Source organism: Phlebotomus papatasi, chromosome 1, assembly GCF_024763615.1.
Source record: "Phlebotomus papatasi isolate M1 chromosome 1, Ppap_2.1, whole genome shotgun sequence".
Lineage (NCBI taxonomy): Eukaryota > Metazoa > Arthropoda > Insecta > Diptera > Psychodidae > Phlebotomus > Phlebotomus papatasi.
The window spans coordinates 26461095-26475340 of record NC_077222.1 but is presented as its reverse complement, the minus strand read 5'-3'; the positions used below and the strand labels follow the sequence as shown (position 1 = coordinate 26475340).

The 14246-nt window shown below is 35.9% G+C and overlaps 3 protein-coding genes across 3 annotated transcripts; 1 reads left to right on the top strand and 2 right to left on the bottom strand.

Moving 5' to 3' along the window:
* Positions 1–1615: 1615 nt before the first annotated feature.
* On the bottom strand, positions 1616–11856 carry LOC129798335 (THO complex subunit 1). The gene is made up of 3 exons (XM_055841444.1): positions 11704–11856; positions 10976–11638; positions 1616–2940 (listed from the first exon to the last, which is right to left on the bottom strand). Exons 1-3 carry the CDS (start codon positions 11743–11745, stop codon positions 1684–1686), a joined length of 1962 nt encoding a protein of 653 aa, XP_055697419.1. The 5' UTR covers positions 11746–11856; the 3' UTR covers positions 1616–1683.
* Positions 11853–12794, top strand: LOC129798350 (ribosomal RNA-processing protein 7 homolog A). The gene is made up of 2 exons (XM_055841466.1): positions 11853–11935; positions 12000–12794. The coding sequence occupies exons 1-2, from the start codon at positions 11914–11916 to the stop codon at positions 12734–12736; spliced, it is 759 nt and encodes a 252-aa protein (XP_055697441.1). The 5' UTR covers positions 11853–11913; the 3' UTR covers positions 12737–12794.
* LOC129798351 (derlin-1) lies at positions 12717–13841 on the bottom strand. The gene is made up of 3 exons (XM_055841467.1): positions 13680–13841; positions 12980–13620; positions 12717–12924 (listed from the first exon to the last, which is right to left on the bottom strand). The coding sequence occupies exons 2-3, from the start codon at positions 13594–13596 to the stop codon at positions 12792–12794; spliced, it is 750 nt and encodes a 249-aa protein (XP_055697442.1). The 5' UTR covers positions 13597–13620; positions 13680–13841; the 3' UTR covers positions 12717–12791.
* Positions 13842–14246: the final 405 nt, after the last annotated feature.

The window sequence follows — 14246 nt, the reverse complement described above, 5'->3', positions numbered from 1 at the left end:
CTACAAATTTGAGTTGATTTCGTTTTAAACAAATTTGTTCTTGAAAGTTAGAATAGAATTTGTTGCACTCGGCTGTTTTGTTCCCAATGTCAGGAACAAATTCGTACATTTTTTATAACAATATTATTTCTACATCTGTAACATATTTGTTCCAAAAATTTTCGGTGTCCGTAGACGAGATAATTTTTGGAACGAAATTGTTACTTATATGGGGAATCTTTTTGTTTTCATTGTCGGGAACCAATTCGTGTAAAAGATTTTGTCTTACAGTTAAGGCCTATACTTCAGTCGAGATGGATTGCGGTGGCGAAAGTTCATAAGGAACATCAAATAAAAATCAACTTAAGAGTGTGTTATACAGACGCGTGCATGACAAAATCATATGCGAGTGATGTCAGCAGGAGGGGAAGGGAATCTCGAATTAAAAAAGTCAAACCATGTAGCACGAAAATTGCTAGATTTAGCGTCCTCCTCGCTTCGTTGGTAAAGGCTGACTGAGTGTTAGAGGAGGGATACGATTTTATACTAGACGAGCTAATTTGGTTAATTTTTTGGAACAAATTTGTTACAAATATTGGGTATCTTTTTGTTTCTCCTAGAAGGTACAAATTTATTTCAAAAATTATGGTGTCCGTGGACGAGCTACATTTTAGAACAAATTCGTTACTAATATTGATTATCTTTTTGAGTCTCGTAAAATGAACAAGATTTTGCCAAAAATTATGGTGTCCGTGGACGAGTTAATTTTTGGAACAAATATATGCCGAAATTTTTTACCGTGTAGAAACAACTAGGGTTTGTAATATGTGTCTCGACTCAATAAGATTACTGCACGTGCATTCACATTTTCGTTGATATTTAATTTTTTTTATTCCAATTAGGAAAAAATTAGGAACAAAAATACATTTAAAATAAAACAGTAAGCCGGGACACACACCAAAAAACATTTTTCTTTCGTAATTTTTTAAGAATATTTTTGGATTGACAGAAAATTACTTGTGAAAAATCAACAAAAATATGTAACATTTAACACATTTTTTTGCCAAAAATATAAAAAATAATTATGACAACATTGCATGTCGCGTACTAAAAAACATAACCTAACTTAAATTCAGTGTTTTGAAATTAACGGTAGATAAATCTTGGACTATAGAGCGATGGCCTATAGCGGGGTTCTACTGTAACGGTTTTTCAAGGTCAAAGGTTAAAAAGTCCCTATAGAGCGCATTTATCAAGCGAATGGGGTCATGTTTGGGGTCTTTGAAAAGGTCTTGGAATTTCCGACAAAACTAAACCGGTTCCAATTGGTTTTGAGTCGGTAATGAACCGGTTCATAACCTATAAAAAAATTTATCTGAAAATCAATCCTATTACTTTTAAAACAATTTTTGGGGATCTTTTGAAAGATTTATGAATCGGTTCAAATCGGTTGAGAACCGGTAAACGGTAAATGATGCAAAAGTACCTTTGTGGTAATGCATCTAAGTCACAAGTTCGAGCATTTCGCAAAGCTTGGGACCCTTTGCCACCCCTTTTTTCATAAAATTTGCCAATAATCTAAATCGGTTTTTAGCCAAGACACACACTCAAAAACAACGGTTGAATAAAAACAACATTTTTTCTTCTAAATTTATTTATTTGTATAATTTCAGCGGAAAATGAAAAGTTATGGAGAATGTGCTTTTATTCGACGCTGCCAATGAATTTTTTGACCGTTTCGCAGGATTTCAGCATTCCCAATCCCTCGAGGATGTAGGCCAGATTGTCCAGGCTAGCGTCCATGTCGTCATCAAACCAAATCTGCAGCATTGCATGACACTGAGCTGAAGCGGTGGGATTTTCCGTCTCGAAAAACAGAATTTCATCAGGTTGATAGCCCAATTTGTTGGCCAATTTCTTCCAATCAGCCCCAATAATCGGTGCCAATTCCTGCAGCTGATCCCCAGTTATCATATTAGGCTTGTGATTGTTCTTATCCTCGGGCGTCAGCTGTTCCGTCTTGAGCAAATCCGCCTCAATCTGTTCCTGCTCATCGGCGAAATTGTCATTATCCGCCTCCATTTGTTCCACCACCGGCAGAACTTCCTCCATGGGCTCTTGCTTAGCCTCTGAACGATCTTTCTGGATCTTCTTGCGGACACTCTCCAGGTAGTCACTGACTTTGTACGAGGGAGTGTTGAAGAGGGTGAAGAAATGAGGAGATTGCCTGGCCATCAACCTGAGAGCTCTCCATTCGTACGACGGATCATTCTTGTCCTTGGGATTCTCCAAGTACGATTCCAGTGATGGCAGGAAATTCCTATCAGATCCTTTGCAGGCCTGCAAATTGTCCGGACAGAGATTCCAGAGCTTCGTCAATTCAGGATTTCCCATGTAGAACTTCCCATGTTTCGTGGCTTCCTTTATCGAATCCCCCAGGAGTCTCTTGTACTTCCGCTGGGACGATGGCACCTTCCCAGGTTCACTGGGATGAGGATCTGGCCTCTGGAATTCCTTGCAACCTTCATTCTTCCAATTATTCCACATCTCCTCGCGCTGCAGCATATGCTGCACGCTCTTGGAGAACTTTGACCCATTTGGCGGCGTCTCCTCCAGCAACCGATAAACCTGGGCCTCAGTCTCCTTGATCCAGTCCACTTGAGCCTGACTCAGAGTATACATGTCCATCTTGAACTTCACTTGAGACGGAAGATAGTGGAAGACTATGAGAAACTGCACGAGAACAGATCGCCGAAAGTTGGAATCTGACAGCTGAAGGGCAAGAAGTTTGGGATTTGTGAGGAATTTGGCAAAGAAGTGCTGGGCACTTTTGTCCGGATCCAGCACATTTTGCTCATCCAACTCATCAACATCCATTTTTTCCGTCCTCTCACGACTTCCTCCCTCCCTCGGCTCCTCCAGCTTGAATCCCTTGAAGGCAGCCAAAACACTGGATGTGTGCTGAAAAGCAATATATTCGGTGAGATTTCTAACAATCTCACGCTTAAGTAAACATTTAAATACAATTTAAGCAAGGGGATTTTCTTCGATATGCATCAGATGTGTCTTGGGAAATTCCCTTTTGTGGTTCATTCCTGAGATAAAATTTCCCAGTAGACTGTTATAATCCCCCAAAATGTGTCTCGGTTAAAATAAAACATTTTGATAGAATGGGCTTTGGTATGCTCATGTTCAACGTATGAATGAAGAAAGACTCCCCAGAAAAACTATGCAAGCTAATCTGAGGAGGCCTCGACCTCTAGGCAGACCTAGGACAAGGTAATTGAAGCAAATTCAGGATCTTGCCTTAGAACGCCTTAGGATAGACTACTAACATCTTCCTGAAGTGGAAGAAGATCGACAAACGTGAGCTGCTATCCTAGGTGTTCTAGGCCCACAATCCCGATAGGGATAAGCGGCTAAAAATGAATGACTTAATCTTAATATAAAGAAAATCGTAAGGATCAATATCGCATCTCAATGGCAGTTTAGTTCGTATTTAACACTTCGTAGAACCCTAACTAAAAGTGTCTCGGAGGGACCATGTGGCAGCCGCTGCCATTTATCGAATTTTACATAATATTTTAATATTTTTACTTATATTTAAACATTCAGAGCTTTTAGTCAGTTCTTTTCTGGTGTCTGAATCAGTAATTTCATATCCTTGGGTACTGTATCTAAAAATTTTTAACCATTCGATGTTTTCATCTTTACAGAATCATAGAGTAATGCATTTTCATCAAACATTTCACGGTCAAATTAATTCACTGAATTTACATCCCGGCCGGAACAAATGTTATACAATATTAGATAAATATTATATACTAATAGGTAGAGTAGGCCTACTATAGTCGGGATAGTAGGCCGATTGTAGGCCTACCCTCCATGTAAAAAACTGTGTCGTTTTACTAGTGGAAGAGACTTTTTGCCAGCATTAGTATTGGTGTGACTGCCGTGTACGTGTGAATCACAATTATTAATTTTATCATCTGATGAGGCCATTTTCTTACAGGAAACGTAATTCTTAAACTTCATTGGCTACTTTTATGCCTCTTTTCGTATAAATCTTTGCAAAATAGTAAAAAAAATTGCACATTTATTTTCGATGTTATTGTGGCAGTGGAACATATCAGAGACACTGTAGAATGAGTGGAACATATCTCGGACAATTACAGAGTACGAATATCATATATTTTTAAATGAAAAATATAATACAAATCGGACTCAGATTTTTGTCAGACTAGTATCATGGAAATATGTTATAACTCCGATTTTGTTCCGGCCGGGATTAATTTCCTTCTCAATAATTTGCAAAAACACTTTCAAACTGTTCTTTTAAGGTTTTTACACATTAACAATCAAAAAATTACATCTGCAAAACGTCAAACTCCCATATAAAATGCATATGGCAGCAACTGCCACTTGGTCCTTCCGAGTGCAGTTTTTTGTTTTTGCAATAATTTAAATTAATATTTAATTTTTATTAAAAATTTTATAACGAAAAAAATTCTGCACGCATTCAATCAGACCTCCATGCGAAATGATATATTCTTCATTATAAAAAATAAAATTAAAACTAAATTGGCAGCGGCTGCCACTAGGGTCCTTCCAAGTGTTAAGTACTTGCAAGCCAGAAGGTATGTGTTTTGGCTACGAATAGCCCTTTTTTGTATCGACTAATTTGACTTTTCTCATTTTAACACCAAGAAAAATCTTCTATTAAAACTGAGTACTACTTTAAAATAAAAACAAAATATCCAACCCAAGGATCGTTAACATGTACCCCTCACTCCTCCTCTGCCCCGCCAAAACCATGTTTTTACGATTGCTCAAAAGCGCGTCGTGCTATTTTTTTTCATTTTTGCAGATCTTTTTAGAGATTACCTCGTTGAACATTTCGTTCTCAAACGAAAAATACCATTCAATCGGTTGAATCATTCCTAATAACAGTTTTTCAAGGTCAGAGGTTAAAAAGGCTCTGAAGAGCGTATTTCTCAAACAAATGGTGTCATATTCGGACTCATTACAAAGGTCTTGGAATTCTTGACAGGCCTAAAGTACTTTCAATCGGTTATGAACCTGTAATGATCCGTTTTATAACCGATAAATAATTTTAATCTGAAAATCAATTTTATTACAGTATAGCAAGAGAGCCACGACTCTGACGTCCTCCTTGCTTTAAAGTATTTCTTGATGAAATCAGTTCCAATGTGTAGACAATTTTAGTCTTTAATTCAAACGAGAGTTTCGTTTGAAAATGCTGTTGTTGACATTTTTCATGTTGGATTGTGTTTGTTGCAATTTTTCTGATAAATTTTATAGATAATTTCGATAATTAAATTTTATAGATAAATAATTAAATTTGGTCAGTAATAAATAAAATTTGGTCAGTAATAAATAAAATGTGGTCAGTAAAAAGTCAAATTTGGTCAGTAAAAAATCAAATTCGGTCGGAGAAAAGTCAAATTTGGTCGGTAAAGTCAAATTCGGTCAGTATTTTTTTTTTAAATCAGTGAAATGTGAAATTTAATCAGTGGAAAATTAAATATGATCAGTGAATAATAATTTAGTCAATAAAAAACTAAAAGGAAATCAATAAAAGTTAAAACTTTGCATATCCGGATAAAAATTATTGCACATTTCGTATTGCGGAAACTTCGTATTTTAGTACATTTCGTATTTTACCATTTCTTATTTCATATTTCGTCTTTCCTAAATTTTGTACAAAAATTAAACAGGTGCTACTGATAACTTCCCAAAAGCACGGAAAATTTCCCTTTGCCTCAACAGACGATACAGATAACTTTCCGAAGCACAGAAAATTTGATTTTTTACTGACCGAATTTGACTTTTTACCGACCAAGTTTGACTTTTCTCCGACCGAATTTGATTTTTTACTTACCAAATTTTATTTTATACTGACCAAATTTTATTTTTTTACTGGACAAAATTTGATTTTTTACTGACCAAAATATACGCTGATAAAATTTGATTTTTTACTGACCCGATTTTATTTTTTACTGACCGTATTTGATTTTTTACTGACCAACTCTGACTTTTTACCTATTTTTTTTAAAAGTTTTTTACTGACCATATTTAATATTTTACTCACGATATTTTATTTTTAACTGACCACATTTGATGTTTTACTGACCAAATTTTAATTTTTACTGACCGTATTTTAATTTCACTGACCAAATTTGATTTTTTACTGACCAAATTTGACTTTTTACCGACCAAATTTGACTTTTCTCCTACCGAATTTGATTTTTTACTGACCAAATTTTATTTTATACTGACCAAATTTTATTTTTTTACTGGCCAAATTTGATTTTTTACTGACCAAAATATACGCTGATAAAATTTGATTTTTTACTGACCAAATTTATTTTTTTACCGATTTTTTAAGGTTTTTACTGACCATATTTCATTTTTAACTGACCACATTTGATTTTTTACTGACCAACGTGGCTGAAGTTAGCCGAAATCCACCCGAAATGTGGTTTGTGTCTTGGATGACCCGAAAGGCTATAAGCCGACAAATGGTTTGTGTCTTGGCTAAACAGAAAGGCGCATGACCCGACATATGGTGGGTGTCTTGGCTAATGAATAGGCCTTTACGTTATTTTTTCATGCAAAAGAAACCCAATCACTAATAAACTAAATTTAACGATAAGTGATTTTTTTAAAATTATTTCCTTGTTCATTTTCTTTTGATTAACTCTCTTTTTCATTTTATTTGTTTAGCAATCACTTTATCTGTGATCACAGCGACACCCGAAAAATTTCGGGCGTTGATCTCAGCGACTCACCCGAAAAAAAATATTTCAACTGAAAGAATACTCTAATAAAATTGTATACACAAAATAACATTAGAGTTAATTGTTTTGATTAAAAACATAATTTCCTTATTTAATACAAGTGCGTTTTCCTGTTTATTTTTTGAAATTATTAGTTTATCGCTGATCCCAGCGACACCCGAAAAATTTCGGGCGCTGATCTCAGCGACACACCCGAAAAAAATCATTTCCACTGAAAAAAATATTTCAATGCATTTTTCCACACGGAATTGCATTTAAATAAATTCGTGTGATTAAAACATTCACTTTTCAATACATTTTTTTTACAATTCAAGTGCGTTTGCGTTTTTATTTCACGATAAATCACTTTTCCGTTAATCTCAGCGACACCCGAAAATTTTTGGGCGCTGATCTCAGCGACACACCAGAAAAAATTCTTTTCCACTGAAAAAAATATTTCAATGCATTTTTCCACACAGAATTACATTTAAATTAATTCTTTTGATTCAAAATTTAACTTTTCATTGAATTTCTCTACAATTCAAGTGCGTTTACGTCGTTTAATTCATGAAAATTCACTTTTACGTTAATCTTAGCGACACCCGAAAAATTTCTGGCATTGATCTCAGCGACACACCTGGAAAAATTATTTCAACTGAACAAATTTTCCTAATGCATTATCCCCATTATCCCATATCCACAAGGAATTACGTTAAAATTAATTCTTTTGATTAAAAATATTATTTCATAGTTAATTTATTTCCAATCCAAGTGCGTTTGCATTTTTATTTGATGAAAAATCACTTTGTCGCTGATCCCAACGACACTCGAAAAATTTCGGTTGCTAATCTCAGCAACACACCTGAAAAAATCAATTCCAATGAAAAAAAATATTTATGCAATTTTCAAAACGGAAATTATCTTGTATTTTTTTTTTTGTTAAAAATATCACTTCTCAATCAATTTCTTTGAAGTTTAAGTGCGTTTTCACTTTTATTTCTTGAGAGTTGTTTCCACCCGAAAAAGATTTGAATATTTTTAACGGCCCACCCGAAAAAATTATTCATTTTCAAGAGAAGTAATTCTAATGCATCATTCAACACAGAATTGTATTATAATTAAATTCTGTGTATTAAAAGTACCATTTTTTCTGAATTTTCTTTCATTATAGTGCTTTTTAATTCTTAATTTTTGACAAGCCACTTTGTCGTTGATCACAGGGACTCGCCCGAAAAAATCTCTTAGTGCGCCCACCTGCAAAATTTGAATTTTTTTTAACGGAAATCACGTTCAAATGCAATTTTTTATTGAAAATTATTCTATAATGGTATCTACACACAAAGCAATTTTCGTCAAGAATTGTCTTTTCCCGTCATATAATTTCGTCAGATATCTTTAAGTTTTCTGCAGAAAATATCTACACCTCTGCCGAAAATCTGCCGAGAAATCTGTAGATATTCCTACGAATTTTATTTGCGCTTGGGACAGAATTCGTCAGAAATTTTTCCAGATTTTCTGACGAATCCTGGTGCATACTCTGACGAATTTTTGTAGATATTTTGCCGATTTTCTGTAGATGTTTTTCTACATTCCAGACTTTCCAGACAGCTGTATTTGAAAAGATGGAATATTTTTTCACTGAAGTTTGGAAAATTCAATAAAGCTATTCTTGGTGATATCACAGTGTTTATATAAAATAAAGAATTCTGCGATGCCGTGTTATAAGTAGAGAATAGTGAAGTGAAAACTTTAAGCAAAGTGTCGACCTAAATTTCGTGTTTTTGTGTCATTCGATTGGCGATTTTTAAGAAATTAGTATTTTTGCTTGAATCTTTTTAGTTATCTAAAATGTTTAATCGGAAATGCTTGTTAAACAGAGCATACTATTTTCTTGTAATTTCTACAGTTTCTTGATAAATCAACAATATTTTTGTTGAGACAATGGATATTATGCAGATTTCCTATGCAGAAATTCTGCCGAGAATCTGCAGATTCTCGGCAAATCTCAAATATTGTTGATTTATCAAGAAACTGTAGAAATTACAAGAAAATAGTATGCTCTGTTTAACAAGCATTTCCGATTAAACATTTTAGATAACTAAAAAGATTCAAGCAAAAATACTAATTTCTTAAAAATCGCCAATCGAATGACACAAAAACACGAAATTTAGGTCGACACTTTGCTTAAAGTTTTCACTTCACTATTCTCTACTTATAACACGGCATCGCAGAATTCTTTATTTTATATAAACACTGTGATATCACCAAGAATAGCTTTATTGAATTTTCCAAACTTCAGTGAAAAAATATTCCATCTTTTCAAATACAGCTGTCTGGAAAGTCTGGAATGTAGAAAAACATCTACAGAAAATCGGCAAAATATTTACAAAAATTCGTCAGAGTATGCACCAGGATTCGTCAGAAAATCTGGAAAAATTTCTGACGAATTCTGTCCCAAGCGCAAATAAAATTCGTAGGAATATCTACAGATTTCTCGGCAGATTTTCGGCAGAGGTGTAGATATTTTCTGCAGAAAACTTAAAGATATCTGACGAAATTATATGACGGGAAAAGACAATTCTTGACGAAAATTGCTTTGTGTGTAGATACCATTATAGAATAATTTTCAATAAAAAATTGCATTTGAACGTGATTTCCGTTAAAAAAAATTCAAATTTTGCAGGTGGGCGCACTAAGTAAGAGATTTTTTCGGGCGAGTCCCTGTGATCAACGACAAAGTGGCTTGTCAAAAATTAAGAATTAAAAAGCACTATAATGAAAGAAAATTCAGAAAAAATGGTACTTTTAATACACAGAATTTAATTATAATACAATTCTGTGTTGAATGATGCATTAGAATTACTTCTCTTGAAAATGAATAATTTTTTCGGGTGGGCCGTTAAAAATATTCAAATCTTTTTCGGGTGGAAACAACTCTCAAGAAATAAAAGTGAAAACGCACTTAAACTTCAAAGAAATTGATTGAGAAGTGATATTTTTAACAAAAAAAAAATACAAGATAATTTCCGTTTTGAAAATTGCATAAATATTTTTTTTCATTGGAATTGATTTTTTCAGGTGTGTTGCTGAGATTAGCAACCGAAATTTTTCGAGTGTCGTTGGGATCAGCGACAAAGTGATTTTTCATCAAATAAAAATGCAAACGCACTTGGATTGGAAATAAATTAACTATGAAATAATATTTTTAATCAAAAGAATTAATTTTAACGTAATTCCTTGTGGATATGGGATAATGGGGATAATGCATTAGGAAAATTTGTTCAGTTGAAATAATTTTTCCAGGTGTGTCGCTGAGATCAATGCCAGAAATTTTTCGGGTGTCGCTAAGATTAACGTAAAAGTGAATTTTCATGAATTAAACGACGTAAACGCACTTGAATTGTAGAGAAATTCAATGAAAAGTTAAATTTTGAATCAAAAGAATTAATTTAAATGTAATTCCGTGTGGAAAAATGCATTGAAATATTTTTTTCAGTGGAAATGATTTTTTTCGGGTGTGTCGCTGAGATCAGCGCCCGAAATTTTTCGGGTGTCGCTGGGATCAGCGATAAACTAATAATTTCAAAAAATAAACAGGAAAACGCACTTGTATTAAATAAGGAAATTGTGTTTTTAATCAAAACAATTAACTCTAATGTTATTTTGTGTATACAATTTTATTAGAGTATTCTTTCAGTTGAAATATTTTTTTTCGGGTGAGTCGCTGAGATCAACGCCCGAAATTTTTCGGGTGTCGCTGTGATCACAGATAAAGTGATTGCTAAACAAATAAAATGAAAAAGAGAGTTAATCAAAAGAAAATGAACAAGGAAATAATTTAAAAAAAAAATCACTTATCGTTAAATTTAGTTTGTTTGTGATTGGGTTTCTTTTGCATGAAAAAATAACGGATAGGGCTATTCATTAGCCAATACACCCACCATATGTCGGGCCATGCGCCTTTTTGTTTAGCCAAGACACAAACCATTTGTCGGCTTATAGCCTTTCGGGTCATCCAAGACACAAACCACATTTCGGGTGGATTTCGGCTAACTTCAGCCACGTTAAAAAATTAACTTGAAACTGAATTCGGAGGCATTTGGTGTAGGTCTGCATTTAGAAAGCTAATATAGGGGCTTATCATTGGCCTTCAATATTCCATGCAACACTTTAGAATGGGATGCGCGAAAACTCACATTCATAAAAGTCTTCCACTGGACTTTGTTGTAGCACTGATTGGGATTCCTGAAGAAATCCTGAAGGGCCCAGAACTTGCAGTACAAATTATAGTCAATTTGTAGCTGAGTCTCCACAGAATCCCCTGCGAGATTCTCATTTTTCCCATCGGTGCTGTACTCTGTGAGATTCTCCAGATTGAACTCTGACACGATATTCAGTCCCGATCTCTCGGAGAATGGGAAGAATTTGGCCAGGAATAGCAAGATCCTGCCGCAGAAGACTGTATTTTGGGATCTGGAGAGTCTCCTGAGGAGATCATTGCACATCCTTAGGATGTTATTTTTGCATGGCGCAAAGAAGACTTCCTCCTTCCACACGGCCACATTGTTCTCCACATACGTGAAGAGTTTCTCACACTGATCCAGTGTGACTGCATCGAATACATCACCCAGGAGGATGACAGGAATTGTTACTGAGACCATGTCATTCCGGGCAGCATTTGCTGAGAATGTTATAAAATCCTCCACGGCTTTAACATCGTTTACATGGTCAAGCAGGAGGACATCTCTGAATACTTGATCTAAGCTGGACTTCTTGTCCGCATGGGATTCTCCCAGATTATCAAAATCATCCGTGAGCTTCTCAAATTTACGTTCCTTGAAGGATTCCCTCAGTATAACCTGCAAAGGGGAGAGAAAACACTCAATTTCTCGGAAAATATGCAATTTTATGAAGAGTAAATTACCGTCAGCTGTTCTCTGTAGTTCTGGAAGGTAGGTGTGCTCATTTTCCGTGGGAATTTCAAGGAAAAACACAAGAAAATCCACAATAAACTTGGATAAACAATTTTTCCGGGAATCAAAACAAACTTGACATTAGTCTACTGCCACGGCATTCTAACCTCAAAAAGTTCAAAACACGTTGGATTTCAAAACAAACACATCCTGCCAGGAAAATGGGGATTTCGGTGGAAAATAGTAAGGAAATTTAGGATATTTGGAGAAGGAATGATCAATTAATACTTCCTTTGCGTATTTGTAGGTATAAAGCTGTATATCGGGGGAGAGAATGACCATTTTCACAACATTTATTTGATCCCACATTCGCTGAGGCATCCTGAATGGCCAGGAGAGAAAACCATCTGTTTGACTAACATCCCACCGTATATCTCAGAGGAGAACCTTAGGACTGTCTTTTCTAAGTTTGGCAAAATTGACAAAATTGCCCTTTTCACGAATATTAAGGATCTGCAGGCATTTTCTCAATCCCCGGAAAGTTCAAAAACTTCCCAGGAATTTAAGTGGAAGACAGCTTATGTGGCTTTCAGGATGCTCAGTAGTGTTGAAAAAGTGTCGAAGGTTAAGAAACTCGTAGCTGAAGACATATCGACAGGGTTGGACAGGTGGATTTCTGAATATAAATCCCAGTATCCAAATCCCGAGAGATTGCAGGAGGAAATCGATGATTTCATGCAGAAATTCGACGAGGAAGAGCAGAAAGCCGAGGAGGAGGCAAAAGACCAAGCAGCAGATGACGAAGGTTGGATCCAGGTCTCGAGAAAATCCACAAAAGATGCCTTCAGACTCACGGAAAAAGGGATAAAGAGCGTAACTGAGAAGCAAGATGTGAGGAAAAAGAAAAAGGAACTGAAGAACTTCTACAGATTCCAAGTGACAGAGTCCAAGAAGCGAAGGATTATGGAGATGAGGAAAAAGTTCCAGGAGGACAAGGAGAAAGTTGAGAAGATGAAGACAATGCGACGTTTCAGACCATTTTAATTTTATTTGCACAAAATACACTGAAGATTTCCGGAAAAAACTCGGAAGTGTTTTATTAGTTGTTTCCCAAACGATGCCCCGTGCCCCAATTGCTGAACCTCCCACCGGCTGGTCGTGGTTGATTGTTGTCCAGACGAGTCCCGGCAAACCCGTAAACTCCTCCAGTAACGTCCGGAAAATAGTTTTTCCTGCAAAAAACGCCGTTTAATTTTCGAGAAAAAGAGGTTAGGGAGCCTTGCTTACAGAAATCTGGGAGTTTCAAGTAGGCTGGGGGTATTCCGGTACGAAGGATAGAGGAATTTCAGGGAGTAGTAGAGATGTCCAATGACAATTCCCATCAGGGAGTACTTGGCTGAAGAAGTCAGCAACAAGTTGATGCCAAGGAGAACCCAGGGCAGCAAAGCTGCCTTGAATTGTGTCCCAAACCAGAAGTTAACGATGGTATCCCCATTGAGCTTGCACCAGACATAAAGAACCGACATGACCATGGGATCCATCAGCAGAGGGGCATTGAAACACGCTCCCAGGATCACACAATTTAGCCAGTTGAAGATCAACATGAACAGATGATCAGCTGGAGTATTCTTGAACTGCTCCCTTTCCAACCGTACAGAATAATTGTACAGGAAGTAGCAATTTAGCATGAAGTGAAATCCCGTCTGGGGAGTCAATGGATAGAACAGCACTGACGTCAGTGGTCTCCAAATCTGGAACTTTGTGTAGATGAACTTGAATGGCAGGAGAATGAGGTATTCGCCAGAGATGAGTCCCAGTCTCTCAATCAGACTCAGAACAATTGTGGACGATAGCCAGTATCGTGTGAAAATGGGAACGGAATTGTACCAGGATGAGAAATCCATTTTTGCCGGGAATTTTCTGCCTTCCTGCAAAAATTAAAAAGGACACTGTGGCCAGGAAACTTTCTACTTAACGGATTCCCAACCTGAAGATATGATTCCTTGATACTATGATTAGAGAGATAATCCTGCCTGGATTTATGGGAAGATTTCCGGTTAGAAAATGATTCGGCACAAAACTTGCACCACAAACACTGGGCTTTTCATCACGAAAACACAAGTGACAACTATGACGTGTTCATCCAGTTCAAGTAATCGAAGGGCAGGAGCTTTCGGCGGATACTCGCAAACTATATTATACGGGCTTCAGACCTAAGGCTTAGCTATCTGGTTTAACGGGTTTAACTCATCTAATTCCTCTTCAAGCATGATTTTTTAGGAAATTGTTGTTTAGGATTGAATATTAACTCTTTCCGGACCGCAGCATATGCTGCAAGACGAATGCGCCATTTTTTAATCAAAAATATCTAAGCTCAGGAATTAATTGAGGTCCTAAAAAACATATCTTATATTTGGACATCCTTATAGTTTGTAATCGTCCACAAGAATAGGAATTTTATCAGTCCTGAATAATTAAAAAACATTGTTTTTCACTGAATATTCATATGCTGCTTTGGGTACTCAGAGTCCCAAAAGAGACGAAAGAGTTAAGG